The sequence below is a fragment of the Coloeus monedula genome (assembly GCF_965178545.1).
Source record: "Coloeus monedula genome assembly, chromosome: Z".
In the NCBI taxonomy this organism is placed as follows: Eukaryota; Metazoa; Chordata; class Aves; order Passeriformes; family Corvidae; genus Coloeus; species Coloeus monedula.
Genome location: NC_138822.1, coordinates 65,548,628 through 65,562,814, shown reverse-complemented (window position 1 = coordinate 65,562,814; position 14,187 = coordinate 65,548,628). Strand labels below are relative to the sequence as shown.

The window sequence follows — 14,187 nt, the reverse complement described above, 5'->3', positions numbered from 1 at the left end:
GCATAACACTACCTTTTATAGGAAGGAGTGGGTCATCACAGAAGAGAATGAAAATCAACACCTTTCACCTCTGAAAGGAATTAAAGGAGACATCATCCGAATAGGATGCTGAATTCAAAATAACTAAATGCATGACAACAGTCTTACATACTGTTGTAAGCTATGTCAAAATGTAGCGACTTACGCTGAAGGGAAAAAAACATACATACTTCTTCTTCTAAATATGAGTGTTGGCATACCTTTAAAATATCCCATCCAACACTTGTGATTTGTCTTTGAACAGACCCGAACTCTTGATTGAACTAGGGCCTTCAATTCAAAATTGCTGAAGTGTCATTTTTAACAACTCAGCCTCAGCCTCCTATCAAACTGCCTCCTCACACCTATAACATTGGTTCCTACTTAGTCAAGAATACAGATCAACAGTAAATGTTATTTAACCCAACGATCTGTTGATGCAGAATAATGTTTCCAATCCAACCAACTTGCTCACTGCTCCTGAAAACCTCTTATGCAGGATGGACAGCATGTTTGCATAAACAAACCCTCATTTCTTCCAGGAAAACCAGGAGGGATGTGACTGAAATCCTGGGAAGAGGATGGGGAGTTCTAAATGGCATAGACTCTGATTTATTAAGGAACAAAACTAGTTACAATAAGTAGTGACTTAAATAAACTGAAACACCCTCTGTGATCTTCCTTTTTGGCTTTGGGAACTAATCAATGGTTTCAAATGGATCTATTACCTCAGCGGGAGGGGGTTAATGAAAAAGACCATCAATTGATCACAGATGCACTTAGCATAGTCCAAATCAATGTTTCTTTAGCTCTTACTTCTATCCAAGCTCAACTGTGGATGCAATTGATGACAGCTACAATCATAAGGGAAGGTGAAGAAACCATTACCTATTGAAATTTGAGAGGTAATTTGGGATAATACAACTGAATCTCAAAAGAAATTCCAGTTCTGCTGGTACTTAGTCAGTTTTACCTGTGGTCCCATCAGCAGCACAGCCACAGCTTTTGTGTTAACAATACATAATGCTTCACTATATGATATATACCCAAGTCATTGCACTAGGATTAAACCACAATAGAACTATACTCATCCTCTGGAGCAGAGAGTATGGACCTAAAAAGATGGAAATAAATGGGAGACTACTGATGCCAACATGAGCATTGCAGGAGAGCAACAAGGATACATTTGTGAATGTAACACCATTGAAACCCAAGACATTTGTCTTGACATCGAGCAATATATTTCTCATTTCGAGATTCATCCTAATGAAAACTTGGAAACTGTGTATATTGGTAAAGGATGAGCTTGTATGAGACCCTCTTGTGATTTTCAATTTGTGGATAACATTATTGTAGATACAAGGAATCACTCTAATATTGTACTATAACTTTGCCAACATTATGGAACGTAATTTTAGTTAATCAGCTCCTATTGTATCCTATTAAAATATTAGAATCCAATTATACTCTGATTCAAGATTGCAGCTTACTCCCATTGGTATGAACCTCATGCTGGTAAAGAAATTGTTACAGCACAAAGACCTGAGCTGCTAGTTGAAAACAAATCCAAAAAAATGAAGTCTATCTGGACAACAGGCTTCATTTACTGTCCATAATCATGTGGAAGAAATAAATTATGTGATGGAGTAGGTGAAGAAAGATGGAGAACACCAGTGGTGGGACACCCTTTTTGGATGGTCACTAACAGCTACCAGAATTCTCAACAGAGTGCTTCACTTAGTTGTCATTTTGTTGATGGTAACTCTTTTGCTTTTTGTTCTAATACTTATATTGTATGTTAAGGTTTGGATGATTATGAAACCATTCGCCTATTTGCTATCCCCAGTAATACCAGATAACCACACACTAGAAACATATTAGATGATCCACACTGCATAAAAGTGTGAAACACTCTCAGATTCTATTTGGATATTGTGAAGCTTGAGTGACTAGTCATGGGTGGATTATGTGGAAAAATGGCTGGGGGTAAAATTAGAGGAAACTGAGAAGTCACATTGACATCCTAACAGAAGTTACAATGATACGGGAATTATAGGGTCAAGTGCAGTTGCTTCTGGATGGAATGTGGTGAGCATGACTGAAAGCTATTCCATAATGATTCTCCATATACACAATCTGCAACCTCAAGCACCTGCTAAGCAGCATGAAATGGGGGATGGAGACAAGACATCATGGCTAGGCACTGTTGAACTCCGTGCAGGGAGGGGTACTTTCTATCTGATAAACCACATAGCACCTGTCCACCAGGGGAGATAGGAGAAGATGTCTTGCTGCTGAACCAGCAACTGTGGTGAAATCACTCACCTTTGATGAACTTGGTTCATTATCATCTAATTGTAATACCAACACAGACCTCTATCCCAAAGTTCAGAATCACAGAATATTCTCAATTGGGAGACATAAGGATCATCAAGTCCAACTCTTAAGTGAACAACCGATACAGGAATCAAACCCAGAACCCTGGCATTATTAGCACCAAGCTCTAATCAACTGAGCTAATTCCAAGTTACCCACCCCCAAGGTAAGATTGACCCTCACCGAGCACGCACTCTGCCTTTGATTGACTGTATCTTTAAGAGGAAAGGGAGAGAATTTTACACCAATCAGTAGCAAAGGTACAGTAACTCAAGCTCCAACTAAACATAATGGAATAGTATAGAAGTAAGTCAAGAATGGTGAAAAGCTGAGGAAGATTCCATCGTAACTTCTGGGATCAGTTAACACAGTGATCCGTCTCTTCTTCCCCAGAGGGACACCTGTTGGTAAGAACCTTACTCTATGTGCGCTTTAGTAGGAATTAAATCTTGTCTGTATATTGGTCTGAACATGTTTTCAGTCAGAAACATCGACTGGCAGGCCTTGAACCTTAACCTGTCACAATTTTCTCTTATTAATAATGTTATTCCACAGTTAGTGAGTCCTTCATGGACACTGGCAGTCTCTGGCAGTGGGTAATATACTCAAATAAAGTGGGAAGCCCCACTGAGGTGTCTCTCTTATGCTGTTGGTGTGTGTCCCTGAACAAGGCCATTGAACCACTCCCCGATCCAGCAGGACTGTTCAGTGAAGGGTCCCTGTAACAGTGTGCTGAGGGGCTGGTTGGGCACAAAGGTCTTAGCTTTCCCAGGGCACTGACAGACTAATCTAACACGAGGAGTTGAGGAAATCTTCCCTTTCTACATGACATCTATAGACCTGATTTAATCTGAGCAAATAAACCTTTCTGCTCACTTGGGTTGCTACAAACGAAAAGACACGTTTAAGGAGAGTTAGCCTGAAGCCAGCACTGACAATACTAAGCAAGAGGTATTGAGTGACTTTTGAGCTTAGTTTAATGATTTCTGCATTGCTCCTCCATCTCTGAGGCATACCCTAGAATGGCCTGTTACTCTGGCACAGTGCTAAAAGTCAACAGATTTCATGCATTTATTCTTCAGGGAGGTGTGCTGGTTTTGGCTAGAGTAGAAACAATTTTCTTCACAGTGCCTACCATGGGATGCATTTTAGATTTGTGCTGGACAGAGCTGGTAACATAGAGATGCTTTTGTTATTGCTGAGCAGGGCTTACACAGAGCCAAGGCCTTTTCTGCTTTTCATACTGACATGCTGGTGAGGGGGCTGGGGGTGCCTGGGAGTAGACACAGCTGGGACAGATGACCCCAACTGACCAAAGGGATATTCCAGACCATGTAACATCAAGCTCAGTATATAAAGCTGAGGGAAAGAAGGAAAAAGGGGGAGACATGTTTGGAATTATTTCATTTGTCTTCCCGAGAGACCATTATGTGTGATGGGGCCCTGCTTTCCTGGAGATGGCTGAAGCAGTGAATTAAGTCCTTGTTTTGCTTGTGTTTGCAGCTTTTGCTTTCTGTATTAAACTATCTCAACCCAGGAGTTTTCTAGCTTTTACCCTTACGATTCTCTCCCTGATCCCACTGGTAGGGGAGTGAGCAAGCACCTGTCCAGAACTTGGTTGCTGGCTGGGGTTAAACCATGGCAGAAGTCAAGCTAAAAATCTTGATGACCTGCAGAGCCAGGAAATCAAGCCTGACTCAGAGCAAGCTTACTCCTGGAGAGGGATTTCTATGCACTGTGCAGAAAAATCTAAACCCACGGAACTAATTATCCAGTTACAATAACTGTAAGCGCACAGCACTGGACTGTGTTCACCTCTGCACCAGAACAATCAGTTCTACCATAATCCACAGGAATGAGGAATGAACTAAAAAACTCTTCAGTAGCTCTGCAGGAATCACCTTTGATCTGGTTAAACTTAGTAGTGGCTACACACCATTCAGCCTAGTTTCATGTCTCAGGATGTACAGTATTCCCAGTTCATTCCATCTGAAGTATTTTCACCCATTTCTCAAAATATCCCAGCCTTTTCTGCCAAAGACAAATACAGAATTAATTCTATGGATAGTAAGGCCATTGTCATTCATTCTTCCTAGACATGTTTTGAGTAGCAGAGACTACCTTAAAGATTATCTGCATATTATGTATATTATCTAGAAACTGGTACTGTTTCATTACTCTCAAATGCCAGTTTTTGTCACAGGCCAACATGAATCATGTGAAACCAGTTAAAACTCTCTGTGCTGATTCCCAGGAAAACAGGGAAAGGTTGTTTTTTTTTTTTTAATCTGCAAGAGTGGCCCTATATTCTAGATGAGAAACACAGGGTAAATCACAGCCTACCACCTGTAGGAGTTATCTCTTTTGGTGTTCTAAACTATTGGATCATCAGCAAGTCCGGTTTAGGGTCTATGCAGAAACACCTTTAAAGGGCCTCTAGCAGAACTTATTCTTTTTAAGCAACTTTGAGACCAGACCTATGTTCTGCCCTGCAAACTTGGAAGACAGACAAACTTTCACAACATGTCAGCACTACTATATCCTTCAAAGATAGGAGCCAGACAGTCAGAGGGAAAGTGCTTCTTAAGTATAAATCCATTTATTATGTCAAGAACTCTGAGTAATATTCCAAATATCTGAAGCTATATATAAACTGTAGCTAATTAGCTACAGTATGTATTTGTAACATACTAGGAAGCTTGAAGAATACTAGGAGTAAATAACTGAGGCAAGAAACCTACTAAGGTAATTTAAGCAATAATAATCATAAGCCTGTCATTTAGAGCAGTGTCACACAAAATCCAATTCTACTAATAAAATTTATGCCTCAACTGGTAAGAAATAAAAGATGCATCTATGCAAATTAACACCTAGCCAAAAACTAGACTACCAACTAACAATGCTCCTAAACAGAATCTTCAAGGATGGAATATTTCTACTGACCTAATTGAAGTTAATGATGCCATTATTTTAGCACAGATTTGACAGCTTCTATGTTGTACCTTCTTAGCATGAATTTCTTCAATTTGCTGCATCTGTTTCAGAATTCATTTCAGTTTTGAGATTTGGGGATGTACAGTCACTATATGTTTTTAAATACAACTCAAAATAGGCTTGTGCAAGAAGCCCAGCCATCAACACTTACCAAACGCAGCAGTAGATTCTGTTCCTATCCATTGGTGGTGATGTATGTTCTATTAGCCTTTTTCTTTCTTATGGTCCTAGATACTGTTAAGGCCTTTTATTGTTACAAATCTGTTCTGCTGTTGTATATCTGACTCCTGATGACTCTGACTCTTAGACTTCAAATAATTTGTAGACTGGGAAAAAATAAGGGGAAAATGCAGCTACCAAACTTTTACAAAGTAGAATATCTCTTACTGTGAGTCTTACATGAAGTTCTAATCTACTAGATAACCCTACTATCCAAATAAAGGAAAAAACAGCTTTTGCTAGAAGACTTAATGTCTATAATGGAGAAATTTGTATTGCCTGCAGGGACAGCCTGACAAATGAATAAAGACTTTGACTCTTTATAAAGATTACACACAGCATGGTGGTACCCTGTTCTTTAGAAAAATACATCCAATTTTTTCAGTAACATATTTGTCTTCATTCAAACATGTTCTTAAGAAGTTCTGTATAAATCACTTCTGTACCTGCTGAACACCTGATAAACTAAAAAAAGCTACTAGTAAAGCTGGAAACAGAGAGAGGGAAAATAAACAACTGCAAATAGGTATTAGATTTTTTTCTGAACAGATGAACGGGATTACGCAAGCAATTCTTCTCCTGCTTAGAAGTATATTTACTCAAATACATGCATTATATATATTTGGGGAATACATGGAATATTTCTACAGCAGTACCAAAATGTCTTTCTCAGTTATTGGCATAGAGGCACCAAATTTCAACATGAAATAATAAGAAAACGCATAGGTGAAAAATTATGAACTAGAGGAAGGTTTGGGTTTTCTTTTTTTTCTTCTTTTTCTAGTGTTAAAATACGAAGTTAAGCGTACTAGGTGTGACTTTTTTTGTGGTGTCTACAGCAATGTAAAACTGTCTAACTTTAGTTTCCATATGAGTACAATTGTTGTCCTTCATTTTAACTTTTGAAACTCCTATAGATTTGCTCAAACAATATCAGAGTCACTGTACATATTTTGTAACTATTAGAGTAGACAAATTAAGAAACAATCTTTGCGACTAGCCTTCAAAGATTTCTGGCACTATTTTCTACAGTCCTTTTATTCTAGAAATAAGAACAGACATTAATTTGCAGGTTTAATTCTTGCCACACAAGGGGTATATACTTTGTTAAAAGACTTTTGGAGTACTTACCTTCCAACAGTAAAAAGTGCTTTACATGTGTAACTTGGTTTCCTGCTCAAGTTTTCAAGGTCATAAAGTACAATAACACCATCTGATCCACCAGATAACATGCTGAAAGTGTTAATAAAACACAAAAGTTTAAACACTCATAATCTCAATATGCTCAATGTAATAGTGTGTTCAACAAGAAAACAAATCCATACTACCACAACACAGTGAATTACTTATGTACACTTTTACCAACTAAAGTATATACTTACTATCTTCCCTCAACAGGCTCAATATCGAGGGTGTTAATACCACTTCCATGTATTCTTTCCACATCTCTGTCTTTATTTAATTCCAAACTTAGGACCCTACCCACAAAAAAAGGAAGAAAGAGAGATGAACAAGAACAGAATTATCAAATGCTACTATGTAGTTCTAAACAGCTGAAACCTAGTTACATTTAACTCATCCTTGCCTTTTTTTTTTTTTTTTTTTTTTGGCAAAACTACATGATACGGCGATAGAAATAAGTCTTGTGAAGTTGGCAGAAAAAATACTTTGTTGTTTGGAAGGTAAGAGAAATAAATATGTAATACAGGCTCAAAGAAAAAGCAGAGCTGCTCTTGGGGTCAACACATTAAGCAAAACCTGGAATGTAATTTGACAGTACTGAGAAAAAGAATCATTAACAATCTTGTAATCACAACAAATACTGGCTACTTTGAAGCTTCACCATGTAGCAGCCTTTCCAGCTTCATCCTGCTTGGAACTACGGACACCTAGTGGACGAATAGATTTAGTTTATCAAGTTTACAGTATTTCCTTTAATGAAACGAAGTTTGTATGCTACATTTTCTGCAACCTTAAAAAAAAACTAGGCTACCCTCAATGACAAAGCTTCCAAGACAACCTTTTCTGACTTGCAATTCTTAGCTTGTATTTTTAAATATGCTAATATTACATAGTCAAAAAAGAGATATTCTGCTTCATTAAATCATATTACCTGGTATAAAATTTAGCCTCACAAGATCATCAGAGCTTTCTACAGCACCACTTTGTACAAACCACAACACCACCACCACAACAAAAACGTAACTAAGTAGGCAACCGAAAAGCTGTGAGGCAGAGTGTCCCTACTTGCTTCAGCTTGAGGGGCAAAAAATCCTGATGTGAAAACCTTAGGTTGCTATGGGCAGGTCCCCAACATCATGTCTGTAGACATGCTATAAAAGCAGCAAGTCATTTAAGCTCTCTCAAAACATGTTTAATATAGTTATGCAAGCATTCACCTAGAATAAGAATTCTGACATATACAAGATACCCAATTTAAAACCTTTGAGTTCCTGATGAAATTTTAGGAAACAAGAAATCCCCCTGTGGAAATGTGTTAAAACATATAACTTTTAAAAAGCAGCTATAAATACAATCCACTTAATACTACGGATTTTTTTTTAAGTCAAAATTTAAAAGTTTAGGAAGGGAAATGCTAAGCAGACAATTATCTAAGTAAGGTTAAGTCTGTCCAGGGTGTTACAGTCCTCAGCACTGAATGCTACATGAGTGCTGAGGGCACAGAGGGACATAATTGTGTTGTCAAAATGCACCCAGAAAGAAGCTTCCTGAATTAGCCACAATTCATTTCAATTTTAAATATCTGTTCTACGATGATACAGCCCCATAAAGCCGTAAGTCGCCAACACAGATCCTCCTGATGGAATTGTGTGAGTGACTGAACGGTAGGTAGGATTTATTGGATTTATCTTGAAACACAGCTGCAAAGTAAATTCGCTGATATTGAACTAACATCACATCATAACCTTTAGCAGGAGTACTAACAAATCCGTCTGTGCTGCCACCGCTTCCCACAAAAACTGCTAGGAAGCTAATAAACCCCCTGCATTTTAACTCTTCTTCAACCTGCCAAAATGCCGGGTTTGGGAAAAGGAAGGAGGAGCAGATGAGGGCTCATGAGCATTACAAACACCTGTTTCCTGACAAGCGGAGCACAGCCGCTCGCGGATTGAACCCCCTGGAGGAACCGCGCCCACAGCAAGGGCAGTAACACCGAGCTGCAGGGAGTGAGGCACAGCTGACCGCGCTGCGCGCACTCCGCCCAGGGCGGAGTACACCGTACACAAACAGCAGGGCTGCTGACCCACGCACGCCACCACAACCCCACGGGGCACTCCGAGGCGGGTGGGCACGGAGAGCGGCTGCCCAGCTCTTCCGCCCCGGCCCACACGGACAGTCGGGCTGCGGCGGTGCAGCCCCTCACCCCGCCCCGGGCCGCCCCACCGCGGGCCGGGCCAAATGAGGCTCGGCGGCAAGGCGGAGCCAGGGGCTGCCGCTCCAGGGCCTCTCCACGCAGGGACACCCGCCCCGGCCCCGGTACCTCCGGGTGCGCTCGGCCCGGCGCAGCCGTGCGGGGTCGTCCAGCCCGGCCTGGCGAGCAGCCATGAGCCCCAACATGGCGAGAGCGCCCGGCCCGTTCCGCGCCACGCCGCCATCTTGTCGCGGGCGCGGCCGGGATTGGCTCGGGGGGGGCCGGCGCGCGCCAATGGCAACCAGCGTTGCTGGCGCGCCCGACGCCCATGGGCGGCATCGGGCGGAGCAGGGCGGCGCTGGGCGCCCTCAGGCGGGAGGGGGGCGGAGCCGAAGCGCGGTGCGTGCTCTGTGTCCCGTGTCGCCGTCTCGGTGTCTGTGGGTGGAGGCCTTGCCGTCGGGATCCCGGCATGAGCCGCGCCTGGCAGGCACTCCGCGCTTTGCGGCAGCGCCTCGTGGGGCCCACCAAGGAGCTGGTGGGCACCGACCAGTTTGGCAACAAGTACTACCGGGTGCCCAAGCACGAGAGGCGGGCAGGTACGCACGGGGGCCGCGCTGGCGGCTGCGGGCGGGCGCGGGGGGAGCCGCGCCCCGCCCTCCTGCGCGGCCCCTCACCCGCAGCCGGCGGGGCGGCTGGACAGCGGCTGATAAAAAATAGTGGCTTGATCAGTAAAGGGAAGGAAAGTGCCTCTGCCGAGGGAGTCGAGGGCGGGCCCGTTCCGCGCATCGGGAAACACGTGCGGGTTTCTCAGTAGGCTAATGCCATAATAACCGTAAAGCCAATCACTGGAGGGTTTCGGAGCGCAGCCTGTACTAAGTTGATAGGCAGGCAGTAATTATTTACTGTTCTTGGTAATTCAGAGCGCTTCAGCATATGCTTTTAAAAGCTAGAGTCCAGAGAAGGGCAGTGAAGCTGGTGAAGGATCTGGAGCTCAAGACCTGTGAGGAGCAGCTGAGGGAGCTGGGGGTGTTTATCCCGCAGAAAAGGAGGCTCAGGGGTGACCTTATTGCTCTCTACGACTTTTGCCTGACAGAAGGCTGTAGCCAGGGGTCAGCCTCCTGTCTCGGGCAACTTGTGACACGACAAGAGGAAATGGGCTCAAGTTGTATCAACGGAGGTTCAGGTTGGACATCAGGAAGAATTTCTTCATGGAAAGGGCTGTTAAACTTTGGAACGGCCAGGGAAGTGGTGGAGTCACCATCCCTGGAACTGTTCACTAAACAACTGGATGTGGCACTTAGTGCTGTGGTTTAGTTGACATGGTGGTGTTGGTCATAGGTTGCACTTGATGATCTCAGAGGTCTTTTCCAACCTGACTGATGATGTTATTCTGTGAAATTAATTCTTACATGTACATTTATCCCACTCCTGTAGAAAAACACTTTTCTAGGTTTCTGTCTTTATTCCAGGAGTGTGGATGCGCTTACTGTCTATGGATGCCTTTATTCTCTATGGATATGCTGTGCTATGTATAAATAATGGAAGGCAGGTTCCCTGAAGATGGCCAGATGCACATGCTATAATGTTTCACAGTCCTCTTTCCTCTCCCTGCACAGGCTTGTTTATCTGCTTGCTGTACTGCACATCTTTTGTATAACTGCATCAGCTAGAGCATCCTGAGACTGTGGAGGTATTTTTACTCGGTATTCTTCAGAATACAAAGAGAAGCAGAAAGTCTGAGACTGTGTAGTTACTTGACCAGTACACCTTCTCTTTAGAAACACATAATGTCAGTTGGAGTCATTTTCCCTTCAAAGCAGTTGGCCTGACCTGTTTTGCTGTGCAACTTCCTGAACAACTGGCAGTGACTTAAAGCAAGTGTCAGACAAGTATCTGGGAAGAAATTGTGAACATCCTTTTGTCAGTAGTGTGTTTTTCCTCAGGGTTAATGTGCTGCTATAGTTAATATGCTTCCAGGTTTCTCGATCCTGCTTTCAACTTCTGCTCTTCTCACTGTTGGGGTTCATGGTGACATTGAGGAGTGTACAAAAGGCTTTGTCTTTTAGCAACAAGAAACAGTGAAAACTACAGTCAGAGTTCTTCTGTGTGATTGCTGCAGTGTCAGTTCCTACTAAACAGCTAAAAATTACTTCTGTCAGAAATAGTGGTAGTTTTTTCTCAATATTAGGATTTATGCTGGCATGCCTTTCACAGTGAAAGCCAACTGCTGCAACTTTAAGGTTTACCTCTGTGTTTGGAACTTTAGGTGTAGTGTCAGTAGGAGGACAGGAGAGGTGGAACGTAGCTATTGAACTCTGCAGGAGCACAGTATAAGAGGCTTTTAAAGTTAGTAAAGAATTGGAATAGTTGTATCTAACACATTGTGGCAGCCCTTGTGTTTCCCAGTTTTTCTTCAGATGGACTGCAAGAATACTGAGAATTACACTCCACAGCTGAAGTTGCTCCAATTTTGCTTTGACAGGAAGGACTGGCTCTTAAATGCTCCACACTTGCTGCTCTGGCTGTAGTCTGTGAGAACAGTACTTATGTGAATCTTAAGGCTCTTGCGCCTGAAGTCTGTTTCAGTTATACAGATCACACAATGCAGATCTGCTGAATTATCAGTATTCCTCTGTTAGTAGGTTTTTTTCTCTCATTCTTCTGCTTAACTTTCACTTGATATGTTGAAAATTCTGCACCACCAGCTTGCCCTGACACAATCTTTTACTGCCACCAGAAGGGAGGGATCTTCTCTTTTCTCTATTTTCTTCCTCACTGCTATCTTTTCACAATCATTTATTTGATGTTGAAAATACTTTTCTACTTCCTGTAGAAAACTTCAATAAAACAATAAAATAAAATGACTGATGAAGAATAAATTGCAAGCTGGAAATGGCACAGAAGTGGGAATGAAGTGGATAAACAGTTAAATGGCATAAGGTTCTGCAAGATGTCTTGAAACAAAGAGAAAAGCTGGAACTTCTACAAAGTGTCTAATAATTCCTAACCATACTTACCTTAGTTTTTTCTAACAGTTTACCCTTAAGCTTTTTAATTCCTTTGGTTTGACCCAGTCAAATGCATATTATCTGGGAAAAAATGTGTATTAAAAGGCAGAATAAGGAATCTGGCAAAGGCCTAATGTTTAATTCACTCTTCCCATTCTTCTCTTCCATCTTTGGCATCAAATTAAGAGAAGGCTTTTTACAAATCATCTGAAATTTGACATGCTGAGGAATAAGATGACATCTTCTATGTCGGTGAGTGTCAGATTATTCATAGTTGGTAATTTCTCCCTTATTCTTTTTTTATGTAATTAAAGAACAGGAGAGTTCATGTGGGAAATACTACTGCTATGATTTTGTGAAAATACTGCTTGTAAGAATTCTGCTTATTTTCTGTATATTTGTCACTGTCCTTTAGCTTGATCTAAAAAAACCCTTAATCCCTCAGTATCAGCAGAGTGACAGAACTCTGAAAGAAGCATGACTTCCACTAACAGGAAATTGATGGTGATTTCTTTTTATGAAAGTGATCAAATGTTGCTTTTTATTCTGTTGATTTGTCCTGTGTTGCAGTAGTTGCTGGTACTCACTGTTAGACATACTTGACCATGAGATGTGGGTTTTAACAGTCATTAAGGAGAGAGGGAAATAAGTAGAATGAAAACAGCATCAGGCTTCAAAAAATTGTGAAAACAGACAGGAAATACTCTGTGAATGTCTTAGGAAGAATCAGTGAAAACTTACATAGGACATCTCATAGCTGTACCTCTTCCAGTGGTTAAAAGAACAAGTACAAATTACCTTAATGTGGATGAAGACCAGGAAGTACAGCAATAAATTACCTGGGCTAAATAATAAGTTTTTAGTGACCACAAAAGAAAAAAACCTCTGTGAGTCATATGAACTGGTATGAGTGCTGGAAAAATTGAGAAGCAGTGTCTCCTAAGTATATTCACAAGGTAGTGAGTGAAAACTGATGTGAAATTGTTGGTTTGAGAAGCTACGTTCGTATCAAATTTTTTTTCTGCTTGGACAAACTTCAGTGGTTTTTAGACCTTTTTGTGTGCAAAATTTAAGAATATGGGTTATGAATTTGCTATGCAGATGCATAGGAGGCTAGCAACTGTTCTTGGAGTAGTCTGAAATGCTACCCTGTCAGATGCAGGGAATCCACTGGTTGCCTGTCAAAGGCAGAACTACTCAAAAGTTTTTATGAGACATTTGGATGAAGAACAATAAAACATTTTTATTACATTTGCAGGCCAAACTGTGCAGGAGGAAATGGGAAGTAGCTGTGAGTATTTCATGGCAAGTCACTGTCAAACTGCCATAAAATTCAACTAGGGGACCAGCTGGGAGGAAGACATACTTATTTAAAAAGAAAGCATATAATTTATTGGTTAAAGGGTTCTGAGAACATGGATCTACACAACTGACAAATTTACTGTGGTACAGCATGTATCAAAGTATTGTGCTGTTACAAATTTCATATCTGTGACCTCTTAATTTGGATACCCATTTGCTTCCTACATTTCCAGTTGACAGACTATCATCCACTTCCCTTACTAAATGGACTTCTTTGTGAATGTTCACTATTGTTTTAAGATACAGTTCTCCCTGACCTTTGTTGTTTGGGGTTACTTGGATGTAGGAGATTCTATGTCCATTAAATTTCCCCACACACTCATTATTCATTTCCACTTGTAATTTGTGTGTAATTAATGTGTGGAATTTGTTATTTCTGTGGATGGCCATCCTTACAGTGTCAATATAGAAATGATACAAAGTTTCATCTATTCCAGAGCAGGATAGTGCCAATTCTCCCTCAGGCTTGTGGCTGAGGAGAAAATTCATTCTGACAGTAGTGAAGTGATTACAGAAGGTTGCTGCCTTTGGTGGTGGTAACTAACTGCCTCCCACAACATTTTTGAATAGCATCCTGTGCTGTACAAACAGGGTTACACCTGGCATTTGTGGACTTTAGTAACTTTGTGAAGAAGTTTAAAGATATGGGTGGTGAAGGTAATAGAAATTGAGGAAGGTCTATAGAAGTTAAAATGTAAACAGAAAATTTCTGACGGTCAGTTTTTAAAAGAAACTAGGAATGTAAAAGTGCTGAGAAAGCAATGCTCTCTTTTGAAGTGTTAAAAACAAGCAATATTTGTTGTACATTAGGAAGATCTGCAGCATGTATGTGATTCA

At 41.2% G+C, this 14,187-nt stretch overlaps 2 protein-coding genes across 3 annotated transcripts in view; one reads left to right on the top strand and one right to left on the bottom strand.

Annotated features, from left to right (window-relative positions):
• The window catches only part of ERCC8 (ERCC excision repair 8, CSA ubiquitin ligase complex subunit), a gene marked incomplete at its 5' end in the record, with an annotated part of 32,028 nt that extends 22,842 nt beyond the window's left edge, over nt 1-9,186 (bottom strand). For both annotated transcript variants that reach the window (XM_082301521.1, XM_082301520.1), the window contains 3 exons: nt 6,739-6,840; nt 6,990-7,085; nt 9,110-9,186. In XM_082301521.1, the coding sequence (XP_082157647.1) occupies nt 6,739-6,840; nt 6,990-7,085; nt 9,110-9,186 (275 nt within the window). The remainder of the gene's footprint in view (nt 1-6,738; nt 6,841-6,989; nt 7,086-9,109) is intronic.
• A 205-nt stretch (nt 9,187-9,391) lies between these two features.
• NDUFAF2 (NADH:ubiquinone oxidoreductase complex assembly factor 2) overlaps nt 9,392-14,187 on the top strand; it is a 65,264-nt gene continuing 60,468 nt past the window's right edge. The window contains exon 1 of the mRNA XM_082301523.1: nt 9,392-9,576. Within this exon, the coding sequence (XP_082157649.1) occupies nt 9,450-9,576 (127 nt within the window). The 5' untranslated portion in view covers nt 9,392-9,449. The remainder of the gene's footprint in view (nt 9,577-14,187) is intronic.